Here is a 23,895-nt window from a genome sequence, read left to right as displayed (position 1 = left end):
GAAAACTAAGTTGCTTATATATTTTATTAAAATTAAATATGTCTTTATTTTGGTTACACATTTCGTAGAATAACGAATAGCCTTAGTATTTAAAACGACACTTTCATAAGGTCATTTAATACATTGGTACTTTTGTAGAACCAATATTGTATTAAATGTGAATTCGTATCAAAAATGATTTAGTCTTTATTTCTGGTTAGTAGTTACCTACATATTGTTAGAATTAATGTTTAAGGAGGGCATATAATTGTCTATCCTGATATCTTTATAGACATGTTTTTACGTAAAAAAAAGTTTTTTGTGTCATAAATTCCATAAAATTGCTCGATATTAGTACATAGGTACCTACCTACCTACTTTTTGTACTCCCCTTTTCATTTATAGATTACGTTTTATTTATAGATACGTTTGTAAATAAGCATTTTGAAAACACATTTTGAAAAACACTATCTCCTCCAAGAGGTCGGGTATCATAGAAAGGTTCCCCTCCGTATTCCAAAAAAGTTTGGCTCCCCTATCGTGAGGAGGCCCGTATGTTCGACAGAAGAAAACTTGTAGGTAATTTAACAAGATCGTCGTCATAAACCCATTACTTCCCACTGCTGGGCTCGGCTCTCATACTGAGAGGGATTTAGATTCTAGTCCACTGCACTTTTTAAGAACTTTTACAAAAGTTTTTTTCCTCACGATGTTTTCCTTCACCATTGCAGCAAGTGATTATAAATTTCTTATAGGCATATAATATTGAAAATTCAGAGTACCTGAAGTTTGAACCTGGGACCTCCTGAGAGGCCGAGTTTCAACCACTACCATCTGCTTGTTAAACAAGGTACTTAACTTAAAGAAAGGTAGAAATAGCTTACCTTTCTAATACGAAAACATCGACTTCCGTTTGAACATGTAACATGATAATGATCTTCTCACGGCACTTTTATGTTCGGAGCTTATTTTTATTTCTGGTTGGTACTCGTTTGATAATTGGGGTCTTCTTTAGTGAGACGACACGACACCGGCATGGTAGCACCGAACGCACGACACTGGTTCGGTACGTACGTTTTAATTTTTGATCGATATCGACATGAGTCCATACGGTAGGGTTTAAGACTAAATTACCTATATAGATACATTATTTTTTAAATTAAGAATACATTTATTTTAATTACTTTATTAAATAGGTAGATTGTTAATAATATATCAAACATAAACACTTATGACAAAGTACGATCGCTGTCTGTGCCGGCTCAGGAAGGCAGCGTGCAAATATATTTTCATACAATTATGCGTCCAATGATGTCGTTGTGGTTGCAGTGACGGTGTCGTGTCGTCGCAATAAAGAAAAGCCCATTCGGTAAAGAAATAATTAATAGTGCCTTGTCTACGTCAGATGATAACGCGATAAAGTTGGAAAAATGAGTATTTCGTAAAAATCAGTCGCTGTGTTGTTTCATATAACACATTTGTTAAGCAGGCATTATTAAAATAAACAGTTATTTTTTGTAATGAAAAAATAGATAGTAATCGAGCGTGTATGTTACCTAAGTTCTTTGTTTTCATGAACATTTGACCAACTACTACAAGACAGAAATTCTTTACTGAAGTCGATCACAGGGACCAAATATCAATAAGAAGTTTTTACTGAAGTCACTGATGCTACCTCTCCGGAAAAAGTTTGAACATCTTAGACAGGTAGGAAGCATGACCAGGAACCATGAAATTTTGAATAAAAAAATAAAATATCTCCATAACAGATCTAAAGCATTTAAAGCTTAACCTTTGGGGTTATCCCCACAAGAGTAGACGCTTTCAGTGTCGTGCATACTATAATCACTCAAAACGAGTACTCAAAACTGGTACTCGAATGTCTAGACTCAAAACCGAAATCTAAATCTAATCTAAGTATCTCAAATCTAACCGAAAAGTGCTTGCATGGCAAACGCCATCTTAATCTATACTAATATTATAAAGAGGAAATCTTTGTTTGTTTGTTTGGTTGTAATCAATAGGCTCAAAAACTACTGGACCGATTTTAAAAATTCTTTCACCATTCGAAAGCTACATTATCTACGAATAACATAGGCTATATTTTATATGAAATATATTTGATAAATAGATTTTGAAGCGGTACAAAGTTTGCCGGGTCAGCTAGTTACTTATAAAACCATTACGTAGAGACACTGAAAAATTACGTGATATCTTTAAAAACATATCTATCTATACGCAAAAGATAGATCTATCTAAACAAAGCTCCTGAGATAAACTTTACATGTCTTGTTACCCATTAATTTGTGTTCAAAACTTTAATTACCTTGTTCCAGTCACGTTATTAGTTAAGTAGGCGATATAATTAACTCTTTTTTTGTGTTTCGACAAAAATAGTCCTCCCTAAATAGGGCGAGCTTTAACAATTTATTTAAAAGTATACTTGGATTATTTTAAGGTATGGATGGCAGAATCAAGGGCAGAGTGCACTATTCTGGGAGTAACAGGGAGTCGGATATGAGTGGAACGGAATAAGATGTAGGGATGTTATAGGTATGAATCGGATCTGGGTTTGGATACGGATTTTTTAAAAATGTTCGGATACGATTATAGATACGGAATTATTTCGGATTATCTAGTAGTTAGATTTTTAAGAATTTGTAAAAGGGAATTAATGCAAACAGGTAGATAATAATAGGTAATTTGATTTGATTTAAGCTAACAAGGCGCCTACAGAGAAGAAGGAACACTTAATAGGTACTTGAGATACCTAATTATGTACCTAATATTGTACAAATAAAGGATTTTTGATTTTATTTATAAAGTACCTAACCAGCGTCGGCTTGGTCGGGTGAAATCATTGCATAACAGTGTGTCATAGAGTGGGTAGGTAAGTTCTTATAGAAATTACTCAAAAACTTCTGTCGGATTCGGTTCCAGTTTCAGATGTATTATTATTTCGGATATTCGATAGTTTCGGTTACGGCTACAGAGCTGAACATCCCTGAATAAGTTGAAGTCGGGGCTAATCCGGCGCGCGGGTGGGCGACACCCGACACCGCTTACATTTGTCATTTATAATGCGCGATTTGTTGCCTCACCTCCACGATACAGCCTTTTTATGTTCATCTACACGTACATTCGTATTCATATTTATTTTAATATTTATTTTACATAATATCAACCCTTTGGTAGACTCTGAAGAGTTCAGGTAAATGTTATCAATCATATTTATAAACTACCTACCTTAACTTTTTCTCATTTTCATTATTACCATGTTTAAGGTTTCGACAAATTCCTAAGCTTACCAGATAATAAGGCCATATTAATATCATTTTCATTTTCAGTGAAATTCAGCACCTCTAGCTACAATATTGAGTCTATTATTTATTAGGGAATGGTATCTGCAAAGGTAACAAATACCTACAAAAAATAATAAGTAATTAAAAGTAAAATAAAAATTGTTCCGATCCGATAAATAAACGTTACCTACGTTTACTTGTTTACTTGTGCTCTTTGAGTTCCTGAAAGCCTGGTACCTGCACGCTGAGATTTACTATATATTAATCTGTAAAAGTATGTATAAGTAAGTATATTTGTATGTGGTATGAAACTAGTTCGTTAAAAGTAGTGATAGCCTAGCAATTAAGAAACTCGACCACTCGATCGAGGGGTCCAAGGTTCAAACCACTTACCATTAGGTGGATTGCGTACTCGTCTGCTACTCCTATATTATAACCTACTACTTAAAAAGTATGATCTCATACATTTTTAGCCAATTCCAGCAAACATGGCGAATAGATACTTCTTCTCTTTGTCGGATAAGCGTAACAAAACGGGCTTTCCTTTATTTATTTAAATATTCAAAACCATACACGCCTTTCGCAATATTTTTTATGACAGTTTATGTGAGTCGTTCCGCGGTGGCAGCGGCGTTATATCTCGCTCGACTAGTTGCTAAGGATGTAAGCGTGTGAAGATATCGATATATAGGTATATCAAAGGCCAACAATATCGATATAGCAAAAAGTAAGACATATTACCTGCTAGTATTACTGATACCTATTTCGAGTTTTTCGTAGTCATGAGGAACTTTCGTCACACAAATTTCAAATATAATTTATTTTCACGCCCTATTTTCGTCGACTCTACCTAGGTAAATCTAGACCTACCTACGTAGGTAGGTACTGTATAAAGTAGGTAAACTTATTAATATCGATATTTCATTTTTTTCTGATATTTCACTGATTCGTCAATGATTCAATATCGATAAAATTATCCCTATTTTAAGGTCAATATCGATATTATTAAACTTTCAATATACCTACATATCGTTGTATCCCACCTAATAAAAACGGGGGTCTGATAATTCACATCACTGATGTTTACAGGATACTGGCTTGATTATGATCTGATGGCTATCTTGGTTCATTAACTGGATCGAACTTGCTGGTAAAGTAGTGCAGAGGGTAGCCCGACAGATACTTCTTCAGACAGAAACCTATGCCTACCAACATAGAATATGTGTCTGTAGAATATAGAATATGTATATTTTTACATTTGTAGGTCTTCTCTAAGATATCAAAAATCTTCATTTTATCTTATATATAAAGTTCTCGTGTCACAATGTTATTACCGTACTCCTCCGAAACGGCTTTACCGATTTTCACTAGATTTTATATGCTTATTCAGTAGGTCTGAGAATAGGCTACTACATATCTATTTTTCATACCCCTAAGTGGCTACTGCGATCAATAACCTGTACATTCCTGTGATCAATCCCAGATGAAATAGACTCCTACCTGAGATTGGTAACAGATGCTACCCCTGAGGACTAAGTTCAAACGCCAGATAAGTACCTATATCTCCCTTACCATACCCTCAAACCAGAACAGCAGCGCTTAACACTGTTATTAGGCAGAAAAAGGTGAAACCCTGGTGCCCTTGAAGTTAGGTCAGGTTCCCATAAAGGGCTCTACCTACCACCGAATATTATTGTAGATAATTGGACGTAGTTATGCAAAATAGATCCAATCACAAAAACTAGCATTTGAGAAAATATGTATTTTTATTTAATTCTTTAAATGTCTAATTGCTTAATTTATGGTTGGTATCACTGATATATGTATATTTATTTATTTATTTATTTATTTATTTCTTAGGGATAACAACAGCGTACGCCAATTACAGTTATCCACAGATTAACATACATGTAGTAAAATAGACTAATATTAAATTATTTTACCTACATACAATTGTTTTCATGTGGGTAGACAAAAAAGTAACTTCAAGACATAACTACGACGTTATATGAAAATAAATAAATCTATCAAATACAAATAATAATTATTAAATATGTTTTACATAAATAGCAATAATAAGGTATATATATTAATATAAATAAAAATATACGTATATACATATATGAAATAATTCGAAAATTATTTACATTGAAACATATTATTATCATTATATTATATTATAAATGACATCATGAATTTAATATTATTTTTACTACCTCATTTTTGAAAACATCCTTAGTAACTAAGAATGGGTCAACTATACTAAATTTTTTATTGTAAGTATTGAGCAAACGCGCTAAAACACTATTACTTCCATACCTTGTCGTGTGAAAAGGAACATGAAACATAACATTACTAGTGTGACGGGTGCGATATTTAGGGACGTTAAACCTAATACAAGCTAACAAATCGGGACAATCTATGAACCCTCGTAGAATATCATAAAGAAATCCCATATCCAAAAGAACTCTTCTTTCTTCAAGCTTAAGGAGATTATAGTGTTTACAATCATCATCATAAGATGAGCTTGACCGTTTAATTTTATGATTTAAATGAGAGATAAACCTCCTTTGAATTCTCTCAATGTTATGCACATGGATGGCATAGGCTGGTGACCATATCTGTGAAGCATATTCCAATATGGATCTGACGTAAGCAAAATAAACAATTTTTAGGCTTAATGTATCATTAAAAGGAAGGCAAGTTCTCACTATAAATCCCAGATTACGAAATGATTTACTACAACTGGAATTAATATGATCGCGCATGGTCATTCTGGAATCCAGTAAAATTCCAAGGTCACGAACAATGTTCACTCTCTCGATTACAACGCCATTGAAAGTATATGGGAAAATTATAGGACAAAATTTACGCGTAAATGAAATAATTTGACACTTACTGATACTTACAGTGATATTATTGTTTATGTAATACTTATATAACGAGTTAAGATCCTTTTGTATTAGCTCACAATCATTAGTTGAACGTACTCGCGTATAGATTTTTTTATCGTCAGCATATAATAAGTGTCGAGCATTACTTATATGGTTATTAATATCATAAATGTAGGCATTGTAAAATAGAGGGCCGAGGTGAGATCCTTGTGGAACGCCTGACAAGACTGTAACAAAGTCTGATCTGTAGCCACCAAGAACGACAGCTTGAGAGCGGTTAGTTAGATAAGATTTAACCCATCTTAATAAATCACCATGAATACCAAGTGATTGCAGCTTGTATATTAGAATGTTATGGTCTACCCGATCAAACGCCTTCTCAAAATCGTTGTATATTACGTCGACTTGACCACCACCCACCATATTATTAAGAACATACTCAGAAAAACATGCAAGATTAGATACGGTTGAACGTTTCTTTAAAAACCCGTGTTGTGTATCAGGGATTCCACTTGAAATTATAGGATATAGGTGATGAAAAATAAGTTTTTCAAAAACTTTAGCGAGGCAATTCAAGATTGAAATTGGACGGTAATTATTTATTTGTGATTTGGAACCCTTTTTATGAATAGGTATTAAATGTGCCTTCTTCCACAGCAACGGAAAAACACATTGTTTTAAGGACAATTTGAAGAGTAACATAACAGGATAGCTAAGGCTTTTGGCACAGGATGACAGGAAAATAGGAGGTACACCATCACATCCAGCCCCTTTTGATGTATCAAGACTTTTTAATGACTTTAATATAAATTCCTCAGATACTAATATTTTTGAAATACCATCGTTACCCTGATGATCCATAAGAATACTGTGTGAATTATTTGATTTTGGAGATGTAAAGACACTCTTGAAAAAGTTATTAAAGGCTGAGCAAATATCTTGGGAATTGGTGTAATTAATATTATTATGTGTGAGGCAACTTGGATAATTGGATCCACCCTTTTTTGATTTGACATATTTCCAGAAATATTTAGAACAATGTTTAATATTTTTTTCAGTGTTACGAGTGAAGTTTTCGAAGCATTGTTTTTTAACTCGATGATGTCTTTCGCGGAGTAATTTAAACTCATCGTAATCGCGAGGGTTTTTAAGTTTTTTCCATTTCTGATGAAGCTTAAATTTTTCTCTTGTAATTTTAATTAAAGCTCTGCTGTACCAAAAAGGGTAATTATTATTATTATAAGACACTAGTGGAACAAATAAAGCAAAACATTCATTTAATTTATCGTAGAAATTTTCGACAGCCTGATCCACTGTGTCCGTATGTAAAATCAATTGGTTCCAATCCACTTTATTCAAATAATTATTAATATGTTCATAGTTGCATTTGTAAAAATTATATTTAATATGAGAATTTTCTTTAAAAGGTTTGATAAACAGGTCATGTAATTCAATTGAGAACGGAGGATGTAATGAGTCTAACTTAGAGAGTGGATCTGATTTTGTAATTACTAAGTGTAAATTCGAAAAACATAGGTCAAGAATATTATTGCATCGATTTAAAATTAAATTAAACTGTTTCATACCCCAGAAACTCATATCCTCTGCAAATGCACAAGCAGTTTCTTGTGTAATAGTTCTACCAATATGTGATAAGGACCATTCCGATGTGGTCCACTGTAAACAGGGAAGGTTGAAGTCACCAACTACTAGGTAACTGTCAGTGGGTGAAGATTGATAAAACTTTTCAAAAGTGTTCCTAAACTCATTAATGTACTCCGATAACATAAGTTCATCTGGCGGTATGTATACTAAAATTATATTTAAGTTATTACACGTTCCAAGTTTACGTGACGACAAAGTCACACATAAAGATTCAAAATATTTACAACTCCACTCAGATCGTTTCCAAGCGCCTAGCTCACGACGCGCACAAACCATCACCCCGCCACCTGCATTCTTTTTTGTGGCTGCGAAGTCGCGGTCACAACGGAATATGTCAAACCTCCCGTCACACAATTCACTATCTAAAATATCGCTTTGCAACCACGTCTCAGTCAGTAATATTAAATTATAGTCACATGACAAAATGTTGTTGTATAGGTTTAAACATTTACTGCGTAGGCCCCGAACATTTTGATAAAAAATGTGTAACTTTTTGTTATTCATAATTATTAAGGAATAAATATAAACTTATAAAGTTTTTTCTTTAATTTCCCATGTATAGGGTCATTAATAGCATAAAACAAAAACAAACATTTAGGAAGGATTTCAAATATGAGATCACACTTATATTTAAGTGATATAATATTGTATTTTGTATTAGATGTATAATATACTACGTGTTTAAAATTTGACTCAGATAAATAATAACAAATTGTATGTATTTTTACATTCAATACAATACAAGTTTTGGTTGAAAACGGTGCTAGGTAATTAAAATAAAATAAACAAAAATATAAAACATACACTATATTATTATAATATATATATATTTGAAAATATGAAGATATAATAAATAAGGTCATATTATTATTACTATAAATATATTGAAAAACATGATATATTATAAAATAAATAATCAAAATATAACATAGCAAAATTATACGTTTTACAAACTGATTGAAGGCAACAAAATATAGATTTAGAACTAGTCACATAATTTTCTCGAGATCTTTACTGTCTTTTATGTATATAGCAGGACTTTTATCATTTCTACGTACAAAAATCTTGCCATCCCGTATCCAGATAAACTGATACTGAGCGGCTCTCACTTTCTCTTTAGTATTTTTATACAGTAATTTATTATCTGGAGTCAGGTGTTCATTTATGTAGATCTTCCTCTCATCTCCGGGGAAACCAATGTCACATAACCTTATGCCTTTCTTAGCCCGAACTGCAGACAGAATTGAGTCTCGTAATAAACGTGATTGTAACTTCACTACAATTGCTTTCGGACGGTGTGTGACCGTATTATATGGACGAATCCTTGTAATATGTATGATGTCAGCTGGTGATGATTTTACCTCTAATGAATTTGTTATGTTATGGAAATGAGTGGATAAATCTTCTTTTAATTTTTCGGGGATACCACAAATCTCAAGATTATTAAGCCGGGATTGTTGTTCTGTACTCTGTATTTTCGCTTCAAGTACTTGTACTCGGGTGACTAATTCTGTGCATTGAGAACTACTGACTTCAAGTTTCTGTAGGCTATATTCAAGTTCTTCCTGCCTTCGCGAGTGAGTGATAAATGTCGTATTAATTTCACTTAGACGTAGGTTTGTATCAGATAGTGATTTCTTTATAACGGTGTTTTCCTCCGTAAGTGCGTTTAACTTTGAATTTATCTCCAATAGGTTAGAATTAAGTTTAGACAGTTGATCTGACAACGCAGTAGTAACTGCAGCCGTAACACTGGTTATGATTTTGTCGTTAAATATGACCATTTGCTGTTCAATCTTCTCTTCTAATGTAAAAAGCAAACTATGATATAGTTCGTCCTCGGGTTGCTTTCTTTTACGTGAATTGAAGTTTATATCCTTATCTGAAGACATGGTACTTATATCAGGGGATGATCCGAATTTACTGGGCGGTGTACGTTGCAAAGCCATTTGTGCAGTTCGTGTTTCCTTGTCAGAATGTCGTAAACGCCTTAGAGAATGTGTCACTTACACCTTTGTTCAAGTTCGTCACAATTTGTAACTTTGTTGGTAAAATGTTATGTTTAGGTTAACACGTAAAACTGTTATTTTACTCAATTTTAACATGCACAAAACGTTTTTCGTATTGTTTAACACTACTTTCACAACTTTACAGGCCGAAATGCGTATAATTTACCACTAAAATTGAATTAATTAGCGAGAGTAAATACTGCTGCGTCTACCCGCCACAAGATGCAAAAAATACCATGCATCTTGAATATTTAAAAAAAAAACCATGCATCTTGAATATTTTAACACGCTTTTTTTGCATATACGAAAGTCGATGTGAAGATGCCATTTGTGATAGCAACTAAATAAACGGTTTTTGTGGGTTGGATCCATTTTGCATAACTACGTCAAATTCTAAAAGTGTCATATGTAAAAGTAGGAACGTTATCATAAAAACAGTGTGGAAATCGGAAAGCAATCGTAATTAAACACAAAATTGGTAACAGTTGTACAAAATTGATTCCGCAGTGACTCCAGTTCATTTCACGGTCGGTGTGACCGATGTTGCTGATTTGATTTCATTAACCTTTCTAATGCACATGCACAATGCATGCTGTGTGGGCTGTTAGGGTTGCCACCCATATTATGCTAGGTATTATCGTAGTTAAGTAGGTAGGTATAGGCCGCGCCAAACTTCTAGTCCGCTGTGAAGTTGTTTCGTACAGATGGGCGAGCGGGCAGCGGACGGGTGCCAGGAGGGATCCCGTGCTGTCTTCATCCCGCTAATATCTACAATTTGTTGTTGCGACGTGACTCGTTTCTACATTCAGAGCGGACTAGAAGTTTAGCGCGGACTCTATCTACCTAGGTACCTACTAGGTGCTAAATTTTAGTAGGTAATGTAGGTAGGAACTACGAGTATATATGTTCACAGAAAGATAATAATGTAATAAAGGTTAGGTTAGTTTAGGTTAGATAATAATATAATATAGGTTAGAAATATAAAATTGATTCCGATGTGACTCCAGTTCATTTCACGGTCGGTGTGACCGATGTTGCTGATTTGATTTCATTAAGCTTTCTAATGCACATGCACAATGCATCCTGTGTTGGCTGTTAGGGTTGCCACTCATATAATGATAGGTTAGGTACCTATCTATAGTCGTAGTTAGTTAGGTAGGTATAGTCCGCGTCAAACTTCAAGTCCGCTCTGAAGTTGATGCGTGCAGACTGCAGATGTTGTCAAAGAGCTAATGGGATCGAAAACAACTAAAAGCATATACTCCGTAGCAACAATAAGGGTACACTTAAACCCTATTGAGTTAAAAATTCAGGTGAAAATTAAAAGTACCTAGTACCTACCTAGCATTTAGGTACCTATAGGTATACCTAATAGTTAGTCTACAATTAGATAGTCTACAAATAAATGACGTAGGTAGTCTCAGTAGTTTCTCCTACTAAGAAGGTAAGTTATCACAAAAAAGGTGGCAACCCTAGCGTGTGTTGGACCAAATATTCGACATTTGAAATGTTTGGGCAAATATTTGGTATTTTAAAGGTTCATTGACGTTTTGAAAAAAGACCGCCTGCGTTCTGAGACTTCGACAATGTGCACGAAAGCCATTCTTACGCTATTTCCTACGTTTTTATGAGCTTGTTGACTTTCAGTGAATTATGAGTTCCGATGTAGGTACCCATTGTAGGTACAATGTTTTGACTTGGTTTACATTAGTCGATATATTTGTGTTGGTTAGCTCAATAAATAGATGACAAGAACCATTTTTTTCAATAAGTTAATTTGTAGGTAGGTATGCCTTTGAAGGCGAAAGAGCTATACCTTGCAATAGTTCCTTACAAATAGATAGGTACCTAAGTTCCTACCTGTTCATATGAAATCAGTAGCAAATAAACAAGTAGGTAGAGAGGTACCAAATACCTACCTATATAGGTAGATAGGTATCTACCTGACAATACGCATTTGGCCATCGCGGTCGACTTTGGCCTAATTTCATTGACTCTAATAGAAACCCGTGCATCAAGATAGTAATGGGTTGACGACAATATGTAGCAAATAAACAAATAGATAGCTATGTACCTAGTCTAGGTATCCCATGGCGATTGCTAGTACCCATATCAATCAACTTAATAGATTGACAGTCCTATTTGAGCACACATTTCGGCATTTGAGCATTTCGGCACAGGCATTGCATTGCAACCCTTAAGGACTAAATTGGAACGCCTCATGCAATCATAATACCCTACCTAGCTATGTAAATACGATGCAACATTCTGAGGGGAACAAAGATTTAAAACACAGGGTAGGGCTACGTATATTTGAGGGGTGCCTCGGAGTTCTGCAAGGTATTGTCATAAAAACGAATTTCCCAAATGCGCTTCCAAATTGAAAATCATCTGAGTGCCTCATAATGCTTCTTAATGCTTCGCTAGAGAGTTATAAGTATTGTAACCATTTTAGACTTTTGGGGTGTTTTGATATTGTCGCAAATTTGCGTTTGTTGGAGCTAATAAAACTCTAGATTATGTTCCCACAGGTACATAATTGGGTAGGTACCTACTTAAATAATAATTTAAAAAAATCATAGGTAATTAGATCATAGGTATGAGTACATACCTTAGTTACCTACTAAGGTAATTCCTCTTATACCTAGGTATATCTCCACCTATACCTAGCTATCTACACACCTACCTTCAGATTACGTCATTAACGCATATTTGAAAAATACACCCTGTGTACCTTCTTAGGTATTTTTTTAATCTCTATGTATTATCCTGTATTTGTACAGGTATGTGCATAAAGAAATGTATTACCTACCTTAAAAGTTAAGTTATTAAAAGCAATAGACCTTTTTCAAATTAATTTTATTGATTTGTATTTTTTTCTAAAATATAGCTAATTAAAGCATAAGTAGACGTATACCATTATTACAACTTATTTTAAAGACTCTACCTACTTAGATTTCTACCTAGTATGCAGGTACTTACCTTAGACAGGTCGGTACTTATTATAAATTGCAATAGTAAGTAGTGATTTTTAATTGAAATTTATTAATTAATACGTAAAAACAAAAAAAAAAAATCTATAAAGCCTTGCTTATATTTTTTAAATTTCAAAGTGCGCTCTACCAAATAGTGCTTAGCAGATCATTAGGTGCAGTGATTCACTGACAGCGTTATGTCTCCCTTCAACACACGTGTATCGAGCGTTGTAAATAGCACTCTCTCGCTCTAATCTAGTGATCTGTTTTAATGGGCGGCGCAGTTATTGCTGCGCGCGCGTTTTTCATTTTGCATCACTTTTCTTTTTCTAATGTTAATTTAGAATAAATATACAGTCGTATTGTTTACGTATTATCAATTTTTATATCAAGTCGACTTTAAAATGGAACGTGAACTTTAAATTAAAACCTAAAACGGCAAACCGGAACACCGAACGAAATTCACGCGAATGAATTATTGAGCATAACCGCGGATTGTGACGGCATTCAGCAAGTGATATGGAATACAAATTAAATAATAATGTGATATTGTTATGAGTAGAGTAGGGGCCGGCGACAGCGGGTAGCGCGGCCAGTGGCTGGCAGGCCCCGCCCCCCGCCCCGCCCCGCGCGCGCGCCCGCACTGCTCGCTCAGTCCGCGCTCGGCCGCCGAACCGCTTACTTTGTGTAAAGTTACACGCACCAAATCCCGCACGACTCGGCAATTGTGTTTAAGGAATGTGTTCGAAATTCAAACTGTAGTGCTTCGCCGTGTTAATTTCGAGAATGTGTCGGACGGTGAGATGGTGAGGTCCTGTTGATGGATGTGGAGAGCGGGTGCTGGGGCGGCAGGATGGTGGCGGAGGAGGGCAAGACGCGCGCGACGGATTTCTCGATCGCGGCCATCATGGCCCGCAGCGCCGCGGAGCCGCGCAGCCCCGCCGCGCGCGAGCCGCGTGAGCCGCCACATATAGGTGAGTAGGCCTAACTTGAAGATATGAACTCCTGGGGCCTACCACCATTTTTTAAACCATCATAATTCAGGAAAGTTTAATTTCCTCCTTAGAACAGTAAAATATTACCATCATAGTTCAGGAGATTTATTTCCTCCTTAGAACAGTAATATTCCGTCATTCACAGTTGAACAAACTTAAACCCTTATTAGTTTTTCGCTTATCCGTTGTATAAAACCAACTGATAAATGAATTGTGATATTTTGCTTAAAAAGTTAAATTTCCTGTAAAAAATATATTGTGTTAAGAGACGGTAGTAACCCCCCTGATACATTATCATGCAGGTATCGTTTTCAGAAGTAACATTGTGAATTTCAAATTTAGGCCTATTTGTTTCGCCATTCATTCGTACCATCACCTAGAATCCTGGGAGTAGCTCTACTCCTTAATTTTAGACTGTCCTATGGACCGTTGGTATTCAGGCACCTTCTTTGAGTCTGGATCTAATTTCTTTGCTGTTATGCCGTCTCCTATCAAGATTTTTGACATGATGGACACTTAGATCCAAGTCTAAGTTATACTTAGACTTACTACCTACTACCTACTTACTATCTTATAAGTATACTAACTACTTACTATCTTATAAGTTCCCTGCCTTCCCTTATTTTCTGTATCTCGTATTTAAAGGAATGTCCGAAACTTAGGTTAATATCTTGTGCTATTCTGTGCACCCATGTTGTTTTTTGTTATACATAAAATAAAGGAGTAGCAGACGAGCATACAGTCCACCTGATGGTAAGTGGCTACTGCCGCCCATGGACATCTGTAATCAACCCCAGACAGGACTAGATATTCCTACCTGAAGTCAGCCACAGATGCGCCGCTACCCCTGAGGACTAAGCTGGAACGCCTCGGAAAAGTCTGTCTCCCTTACCACACCCTTCAAACCGGAACACAGCAGCGCCTAACACTGCTGTTATTAGTTAGAAATAGGTGTGGCGGTGGTGCCGCCGGAGTCGAACCACAAAGGGCTCTACCACCTTCAAAAATGTGATAAATGATACCTTATGAATATTCTGCATTTATCTACTTTTATGTGTTTAATTAATTAAATTTAATCTTAGGCCTATAAGCTCTACATTTCTTCGCAAATACTATATGAATGGCTATCTAGCTAATTTTCTATTAAACGCCTAGGTCTTATTTATTTTATAACAAAATATCTCTATTGTAGATAATACTAGGGACCTGGTAGGTATCTGCCTGTAAGTAGGCCTAAACTGCTCTGTAAAATTTAGAAAGCAAAGTTTCATTTCTAATATCTACAGTTCCTTTATATTTCTTATTCATACTTGTAGGATAATATTCCCTTAAACGTGTTTTTTAAATGGATGAATTTACCTACCTTACCTTACGTAGGTACCGTGCGTATGTACCTTTGTAGGTAAGGTACATCTTTTCGATATTCTTATACGAAAAATGTATGGCCTAACTACAGTATCTATTAAATATCGTCACTAAATAGTGAAAATAGTTTAATATTTGTATTTAATTGTGTAATAAATATAATTTGGTATACAAAAGTAGGTATGTAATTTTGTTTAAGCCGCCGCTGTAGTAAACTCTCCTGTTAAGTTTGATTTTATTTCAAAGAGCAAATAAATCTTTTTTAATTTTACGTCTGGATTTCTGGAAATTGAATTATTATAATATATTTTATTTATTCCTATTTCGTTTTCCTTTCTTTTGGTAGGCCTTTTTGGTTAACTATGTAGGTACCTACTTACTTTAAACTTATACAGTATTGTATTTGTCTCTCACTAAAATAATAAAGTTGTTTTTATTTGTTTTCATGTTAATATTCAGTTATTTACTCATGTGGTTTTAGCCCATTGTTTTCTCGGTGCTAATGAGACAGTGCTATTGGTCCTTTAAATTTAATAACGTTTTTATGCTGTACACACGTGCCATCACTCGTGGATATCTCAATGATGCAGTTTCTTGCAGTTATTCAAGATATTCATTACAAAATTTAGTAGTTTTTCTCAATACCTATGCAGATTTCAATCAAGCAGAACAAATATATGAAGTACCTAGATACCTACGCAAAATTTACTAAACTTCTAAACTGAAATTATTATGTTAGGTAGGTTAGCTACGACAGTAGAAAGATTAGGAGTTGAGTTAATTATAGAGATTCGTTAATAAATCATTTATTTTATCACATTAAATGCTCTATGTAAAGGTAATGTGTACGAAAGTTCTGCAGTATTTAGATTTAAATGGCTTCTTCTGTCGCGCGTTTACGATCAAATGCGTATAAGCACACGTGAATAAAATCGAATAGATCGCGACCCGATGCGTACAAAGGAGCGCTTTTCCTGGCGCGCGTGGCAATGCACGCGTTTAACTTGTACCGCCTCAAAATCTATTTATCAAATATATTTCATGTAAAATATAGCCTATGTTACTCATGGATAATGTAGCTTTCGAATGGTGAAAGAATTTTTAAAATCGGTCCAGCTGTTTTTGAGCCTATTCATTACAACCAAACAAACAAACAAAGTTTTCCTCTTTATAATATTAGTGTAGATACGCACATGGCTGACGAAGACATTGCAGCGAGTCAATTCATGTTTGCGTTTGCGCACAAACATGAAACGTGTTACAGGAAAAGCGTCGAACTATAGGAAGGCACGCGTGCGGGCGTACACACGCGCGGCTGGAAAAGCGACGTTCTTACGTCGCGAATTTTGTAATGATTCAGATAAAAACATCTTTAACGCGTTCGAATGAATATATCATACAGAATTTAGTATCAAAACATCATAATATCACCTCCGTTACACGTTTAACATCAAATTCCAATTAAAACGAGTTCAAAAACCTGTTTACAATCAAAAACAGAACTGTTATTTACCTACCGGATAATAATATGGTGTTCTACCAAAAACCATTACCATGATTGATATTTGATAGGTGATGATTATCAATAATCTTAACACGTAGGATTTTCGGAGTTATTAAATGGATGAGCGGAAGTGACCTCTTAGTGTCATATATACAGCATATACCTACAAATATTGCTGTATTAAATAGAAGTAAAATATATTCTAAGAAAAATATTCCAATAAAACAAAACATGAAATACGGATAACATAATTTTGAAGTATTGAAATTAGAAACGTGCCTGGGATTCGAACGGACTTTTTGATCGAGAGGCCACGTTTGAACTACTAGGATATCGTCGTCAACCCATTACTGTCCCACTGCTGGGAACGGGTCTACTCTGAAAATGACATCGATTAGGCCATAGTCCACCGCGGCCCAGTGCATCTTGGTAGACCTCACATACCGTTAATTTTTTTAATAATCTTTTAGGAGTGCAGATTTCCTCACGATGTTTTCCTTCACCGTTATTTCTAATACGCATATAACTAAGAAATAAGATCGAAATGCCGCGTTTAACCACTAGGCTAACACTACTTACATTCTAAAGGCACTTGTAATATTTATCTTCAACAACAAGCATATCCAAACAGCTACAAAACAAGCATTGTAAGAAAACAATTCAGAGAACTTCCCTTTATGTGGCCAGTTTTTGTTGGTGTCGACGTTTTATCATCCCCCGGTGTGATTCGGACAAGCGAGACTAATCCATTGATTCCCCATTTATCAAATAAGCCAAAACAAACTTGTAACTACAATACAATATCAATATTTTGTATTTGAACAATAATATTGAAGTTTTTCTAACCTTAGTAACATTTTCAACTTCATAATAATTATGTTTTATAATGTAGGAGAAGCAGACGAGCATGTAGTCCACCTGATGGTAAGTGGCTTATGCCGTCAATGAACATCTGTAATCAACCCCATAGGATTAGATATTCCATCTGAGGTCTATGTCTATGTCTCCCTTACCACACCCTTCAAACCAGAACACAGTAGCGCTTAACACTGCGGTTATGAGGCAGAAATAGGTGTGGCGGTGGTGACGCCAGAGTCGAACCAGAAAGAGTTCTACCACCATATTCGTTTTATTTTGCAGTGTTACGTTTCATATTAAGGAAAATGGTACTCATTTTAAAATTAACTTAAAAACAAATAAATGCAGACTAATGAATCCGTACGCAGTTAAGTTAATTAAATTTAATAATTAAATACTAAGAATTAAAATAAATATAACGAAAAGACACTGGATTTTGATACCTAAGTATTAACATTAGATATTAAATAAATTATCGTGAAAAAAAGAAACACCGGTTGCGTTAATAATTAAGTAAATAAGTAATATAATAATCAAATTAATATATTTAAATAAAAATAAAATATTATAATGTGCGGCTGCTGAGGAAAAACGTAGGTTTGGTCGTCGTTTCTGTATTTTCAATCAGCGCCACTCCTATTTCTGGTTTACAGCGGCCATTTTTGACATAGACTGACGTTTTCGAGGGTGTGATAAAATCGTGTGATATACATACCTATTTTTTTTTTATAATATAGGAGTAGCAGACGAGCATGCAGTCCACCTGATGGTAAGTGGCTACTGCCGCCCATGGACATCTGTAATCAACCCCAGATAGGATTAGATATTCCTACCTGAGGTCGGCCACAGATGCGCCGCTACCCCTGAGGACTAAGCTGGAACGCCTCGGAAAAGTATGTCTCCCTTACCACACCCTTCAAACCGGAACACAGCAGCGCCTAACACCGCGGTTATTAGGTAGAAATAGGTGTGGCGGTGGTGCCGCCGGAGTCGAACCACAAAGTGTTCTACCACCTTCAGATATTTACATAATTTGTTACAACCTAGACCTCAAGGATATTAATTAGATCAATAAATCAATAAAGTTGGTGACATATCCACGAACAGTAAATAGTTACCGATTTAAATTAATTTGATTTATAAAAAATATTCTTTAAGTATAACTTAAAACAAGAAATAAAGAAATACCACATGCCGCAGTAAGGAATTTCGATCCAAAAATAATTAAAAGGAGTTTTGCAACTAAATCCTTCCCATAATACCTATCTGGCAATAGGTACATTAAAATTAGTATCTACTCTTCAAACCAATAAATTTAAACTTATCTCAAGAATTTTAAAGACAACAATTTTTATAATGATCATAATTAGTTGCGTGATTTACTGTTATTATGAAATTAGCTTAGCGTAGACAAATTGTCTTTTATCAAAAGGCATTAAAATTATCTGAAAGTATGAGTAAAAACAATTCAAAGGGTTACATTACTAATTGGGGCTTGCGCAGGCGCAGGTCGTGCGGTTCGTTATTTCGCGTTAATTGCGCAGAACCGTTCGGTTCGTTCGAGCCGCGCTTGTACACTGTATACGTTTTAGTACTCATTTCCAACCAAAACGTGTAAAACCTGGCATTTTTTACTTATTTGCTCTTAACGACATCTGATTCAAACAATTGGTAAAAAATTGGCAAATAAGACTTTCCTTTATTTTGAAGACGCTTAAAATAGGATGTTATTGTTGGAAATAGTTTCCCATTTAATGTATCTATTCCTGCCTGAATATGTCCACTTCCAGCTATAGTCCGCGTAAAACTGCTAGTCCGCTAATAATGTTTCAAACCTAGAAACCTCTGCTCATGAGAATACAAAGGGTTACATTACTAATTGGGGCTTGCGCAGGCGCAGGTCGTGCGGTTCGTTATTTCGCGTTAATTGCGCAGAACCGTTCGGTTCGTTCGAGCCGCGCTTGTACACTGTATACATTTTACTACTCATTTCCCACCAAAACGTGTAAAACCTGGCATTTTCGTTAGTTGCTCTTAACGTCTTCTGATTCAAAAAATATAGCCATGAAACGTGAAATTAATATTATGTTATTGTTGTAAATCGGAAATTATTCCTATATTGTGCAGTAGCATGCTGCCTTTCAATCATAATATAGAAGTAGTAAACGAATATGCAGTCCATCTGATGATACGTAAGTGCCTACTGGCAAACTTGAACGTGTAATCCCAGGTAAGATAAGAATCTTATCTGAGGTCGGCTAAAAATACTATCCTGATTTGGATAAGTGACGCGTGTCTCCCTTACTGCACCAATCAATCCAGAACACAGCAGCGCTTTAGGCAATAAGTGTCGAGGTGGCTCTACCCTCTACAGTGCCTCTTACTTCAAGAACTTCTACCACTTTTACATACATTATTTAAGTTTATCTGCCGTTCTGATGATCGAACCTGAAATACTTTCAGTGTCATGTCACTATCGGAAACAATACATCATATGTCGTCAAGTAAATAGTAAGTAATAATATTAAAAAATAAAACTTTGAAGACAGTTGCGTGCGTTGATGTAACGAAAAAATAAATTTACAATTAGGTACAACACGTTTAACAATAAACCTAGAGAAATTATTTCTATTTACACTCCTTCTCAAATGCATTATTTATTGCAACAGTACTTCCTCGTCGGTGTAGAAGGTTACACATAGGGTTGCCCCCTTTTTTTTTAAAGAAAAAAGAAATATTTTTTTAAATAAAAAAAAACTTTTGGAATATTCAGGAAAAAAATAGTACACATCTATTTTCAATCATTATTTATTTTTCCATGAGTATTTATTATTACTTTTCGCTTTGGCCATCAAGGTTCTATTATTAATATAAAATAATTTTAGGCATCTAAGCAATTTAGGTCTATATTAAAGTCGTACATGAATGAGTTTCGTTCAAAAATTCCCTATACAGCGCTGCGTATGCGTTCCATTCACAGTTATTTAAAAAAAACGCGACACTTGAATTAGCTATAAAATAAAGTATTTTTCGTCATATATTGTTTTTATCTACACTAATATTATAAAGAGGAAAACTTTGTTTGTTTGTTTGGTTGTAATGATTAGGCTCAAAAACTACTGGACCGATTTTAAAAATTCTTTCACCATTCGAAAGCTACATTATCTACGAGTAACAAAGGCTATATTTTATATGAAATATATTTGATAAATAGATTTTGAGGCGGTACAAAGTTTGCCGGGTCAGCTAGTATAATATATAGTACAAGTGACTAAAATATAGTAGGGTGGCAACCCTAGTTACACATATCTGTGAGTAAGCTTATGTGACTGTACTAAAGTGTATAATACCGTAAAACTCAAGTTAACCTTTAGCCTGTTACAGTAGAAATGTAAAAGCGACAGGTGTTAAATGTCATAATTTGTACTATTGAATAATTTTGCGCTTACAAAAATGATTAATTGGTACAGCCAGCTCCAAAAGTAGATGAACATACGGTTCCATAAATACCTGTACAGTGTACACCCAAGTACTTATACCGTTCATAAGCTGAACACAACTAGCACCATAATTAAATGAACGTAAAGTTTCAAAAGTAGATTGACACTACAGTCTCAAAAGTAGCTGAACAGTGACATATATTAGTGACGTTACCTATTTTGCACCTACAATGATTAGGTACTTTTGTCGCGTTAGTGTTTATCTACTTTTGACACTACGATGTTGATGAGCATGCCGCTCTCCACACCAGACTGTGTGGCGAGCGGCATGCTCACCTGGGAGCCCGACGGGGCAACGCGCTAAGATGACTCCGGTTGCGTTCCTCTGGAGATCCCAGAGTCCTTTAGTCAGCGCCGAGGAGGGTCACCGGGGTGTTTTAGTTCGGTTAGAATCCCACATAACTCTATGTCGCTGCCACGGCATCGGCTACCTTTCGAAGGTTCCCCCTCGAAAACAGCTATTTATGAACGCTTATGTGTATAGGTATTTTTGAAATATTCATCTGCTCATCTGCTTCTGAAGCTGACTGTACATTAACCTACATTATCGAAATGATGCTTATAGCTTACAAATTACCGATATTATAACTATTTCATGTTAGCGATAGACTCACTTAATATTGTCATAATAGGTTTACTTATTTTACTGATCATTATTCGATAACTGTACATTGAGATACTACAGTTCATTTATTAAGCACTTGATAAATGGTCTTCGTTGAAATATATTTGTTTTTTTATTCGCTGTCATTATGCCTTAACTATATGTTAGTTTTTCTTAATATATAGTGAGATATGTATAGAATATCAGTGAAATAGATCTTAAATACGCTGTCCAATATATTCATTATTATTTTGAGATACAATAATTACTCAGGATTAAAGATAACGTGTTTTACTGTAAAATATACGGTATCTGATAGTTAATCATAAGTTCTAGTTTGTGTGTGTCCTTTCTAAGTGGTGAGTAGAGGTCTAAATTACTTAGCACTTTGTCAGATTTTAGTCCTCTATTGACATTAGTAAAGATTACTCGCTCCTAACAAGAAAATGTAAGATTTTGACAATAGTCACTGTCAATTATTTTCGTAATTGAAAAATATTAAAAAATGTAGTTTTTAGATCATTTACGAATAAAACGATATTTTTTCGCACTTTTTCTTCGTTTTCGTGTCTTAACTGCGCGTGTCATTACACCATGACAGCCATTAAACGGCTGACAGAATTGTCAGCCGTTTAAGTTTTGAAGGTGGTAGAACCCTTTGCGGTTCGACTCCGGTGGCACCACCGCTCACCTATTTCTACCTAATAACAGCAGTGTTAGGCGCTGCTGTGTTCCGGTTTGAAGGGTGTGGTAAGGGAGACAGACTTTTCCGAGTCGTTCCAGCTTAGTTCTCAGGGATAGCGGCGCATCTGTGGCCGACCTCAGGTAGGAATATCTAATCCTATCTGAGGTTGATTACAGATGTCCATAGGCGGCAGTAGCCACTTACCATGAGGTGGACTCGTCTGTTACTCCTATATAATAAAAAAAAAAGTCATTTAATGGCTTCCTTCAATTACAAGGCGGTGAGATATCTATACTTATCTATGTCTATCATTAAATTTATAATTCTAACTAAAGATAATTGTAACTATAGACCAAAAAACCCATAGACTTAGAATATATACGCTACGCTTTATCTATGAAAGCAACTTATCCTATGATTTTAAAGACATAGCGAACGAGATTTAAGAATCTGACAAAAGTATATACTGTCACTTAAAACACATTATGAAGCCTATGATTACAAATAGAGCATTATTATAAAAATCCGACAGCTTAAAAATATAACCAATGACACTCCCACAATTAAAAAAGTCCAACAACACCTGATATGTTAAACTTTCAAGCCGTTTTCACTGTATGGCGAACCAAAGAATGAGACAGGTATAGCTCCAAAAGTAGATGAACATATTAAATTTCCAAAAATACCTATACACCCAAGCGTTCATGAGTAGCTGAATACAACTAGCACCATAAATAAGCTTCAAAAGTAGATCAACACTACAGTGTCAAAAGTAGCTGAACAATGACATATCATATTAGCGATCATATTAGTGGGCTCACTGAAAATCAGCGCCGTGGTGCAACACCATGGCGTCAATGCTGAATGAGTGCCTTTTCCGTATGCAATGTATACATACAAGCATAGGGATATGCTGATATCTATTTAACTGTTGTATTTTTTTTCTTTTTTTATTCGTTTGTGTTGCTATATTATGTATCTTATGTTTTTGATTTACCTATATCCCACTATTTTGTAATTAATTAAGATAATTTTTCCTTGTCATGTGTGTGTACAATGCATTACGTAATAAAATTATTTCTTTCTTTCGTTCTTTCTATTTTGCATATACGGTGTTGAACTACTTTTGGCGCAATTTTAGTTTTCACTAATTTTGACGCTTTACGATGTTCATCTAATTATGATGCTAGGGGTGTTAAGCTACTTATGAATATTTGGTGTATAGGTATTTTTGGAATTTTGATCTGTTCATCTACTAATGCAGCTGACTGTACATAGGTAACTACCTACCTACAAACGCTACTACAAATATAGTCCAAGCTTTATCCACTATCAGTAACAAAATTAATACATATATCTTTTCCAGATTTATCTCGACAAAGTTCACCTGCATCGCTCAGCTCCCCAGCATCCAGCTGCAGATCACCTGTCCCCGACGAAGATGTCGAGGTGGACGTGGAACAGTGTTCCGATAGTGAGAGGGACGGACTGGACCACACTGTCCCATCCCCTGCTCCCTCGTCAGGTAAGCTTCAGTTTCATTTAATGTATGTTTATGTA

General features: G+C 35.1%; 1 protein-coding gene across 2 annotated transcripts in view; it reads left to right on the top strand.

The window, feature by feature from the left end:
* Window positions 1–23,895, top strand: part of mid (midline) — a 146,696-nt gene that overhangs the window by 13,927 nt on the left and 108,874 nt on the right. The window contains exons 1-2 of one of the 2 annotated variants that reach the window (XM_073080748.1): window positions 13,492–13,798; window positions 23,702–23,860. In XM_073080748.1, the coding sequence (XP_072936849.1) occupies window positions 13,645–13,798; window positions 23,702–23,860 (313 nt within the window). In that variant the 5' untranslated portion in view covers window positions 13,492–13,644. Of the gene's footprint in view, window positions 1–13,491; window positions 13,799–23,701; window positions 23,861–23,895 lie in introns of those variants that run through there. The other variant, XM_073080749.1, reaches the window with a different exon arrangement.

The sequence above is a fragment of the Epargyreus clarus genome, unplaced genomic scaffold, assembly GCF_041222505.1.
Source record: "Epargyreus clarus isolate Ecla_fem2 unplaced genomic scaffold, WU_Ecla_fem_2.2 ptg000015l, whole genome shotgun sequence".
Lineage (NCBI taxonomy): Eukaryota > Metazoa > Arthropoda > Insecta > Lepidoptera > Hesperiidae > Epargyreus > Epargyreus clarus.
The sequence above is the reverse complement of the archived record's forward strand: the minus strand, read 5'-3'. Positions and strand labels throughout refer to the sequence as shown.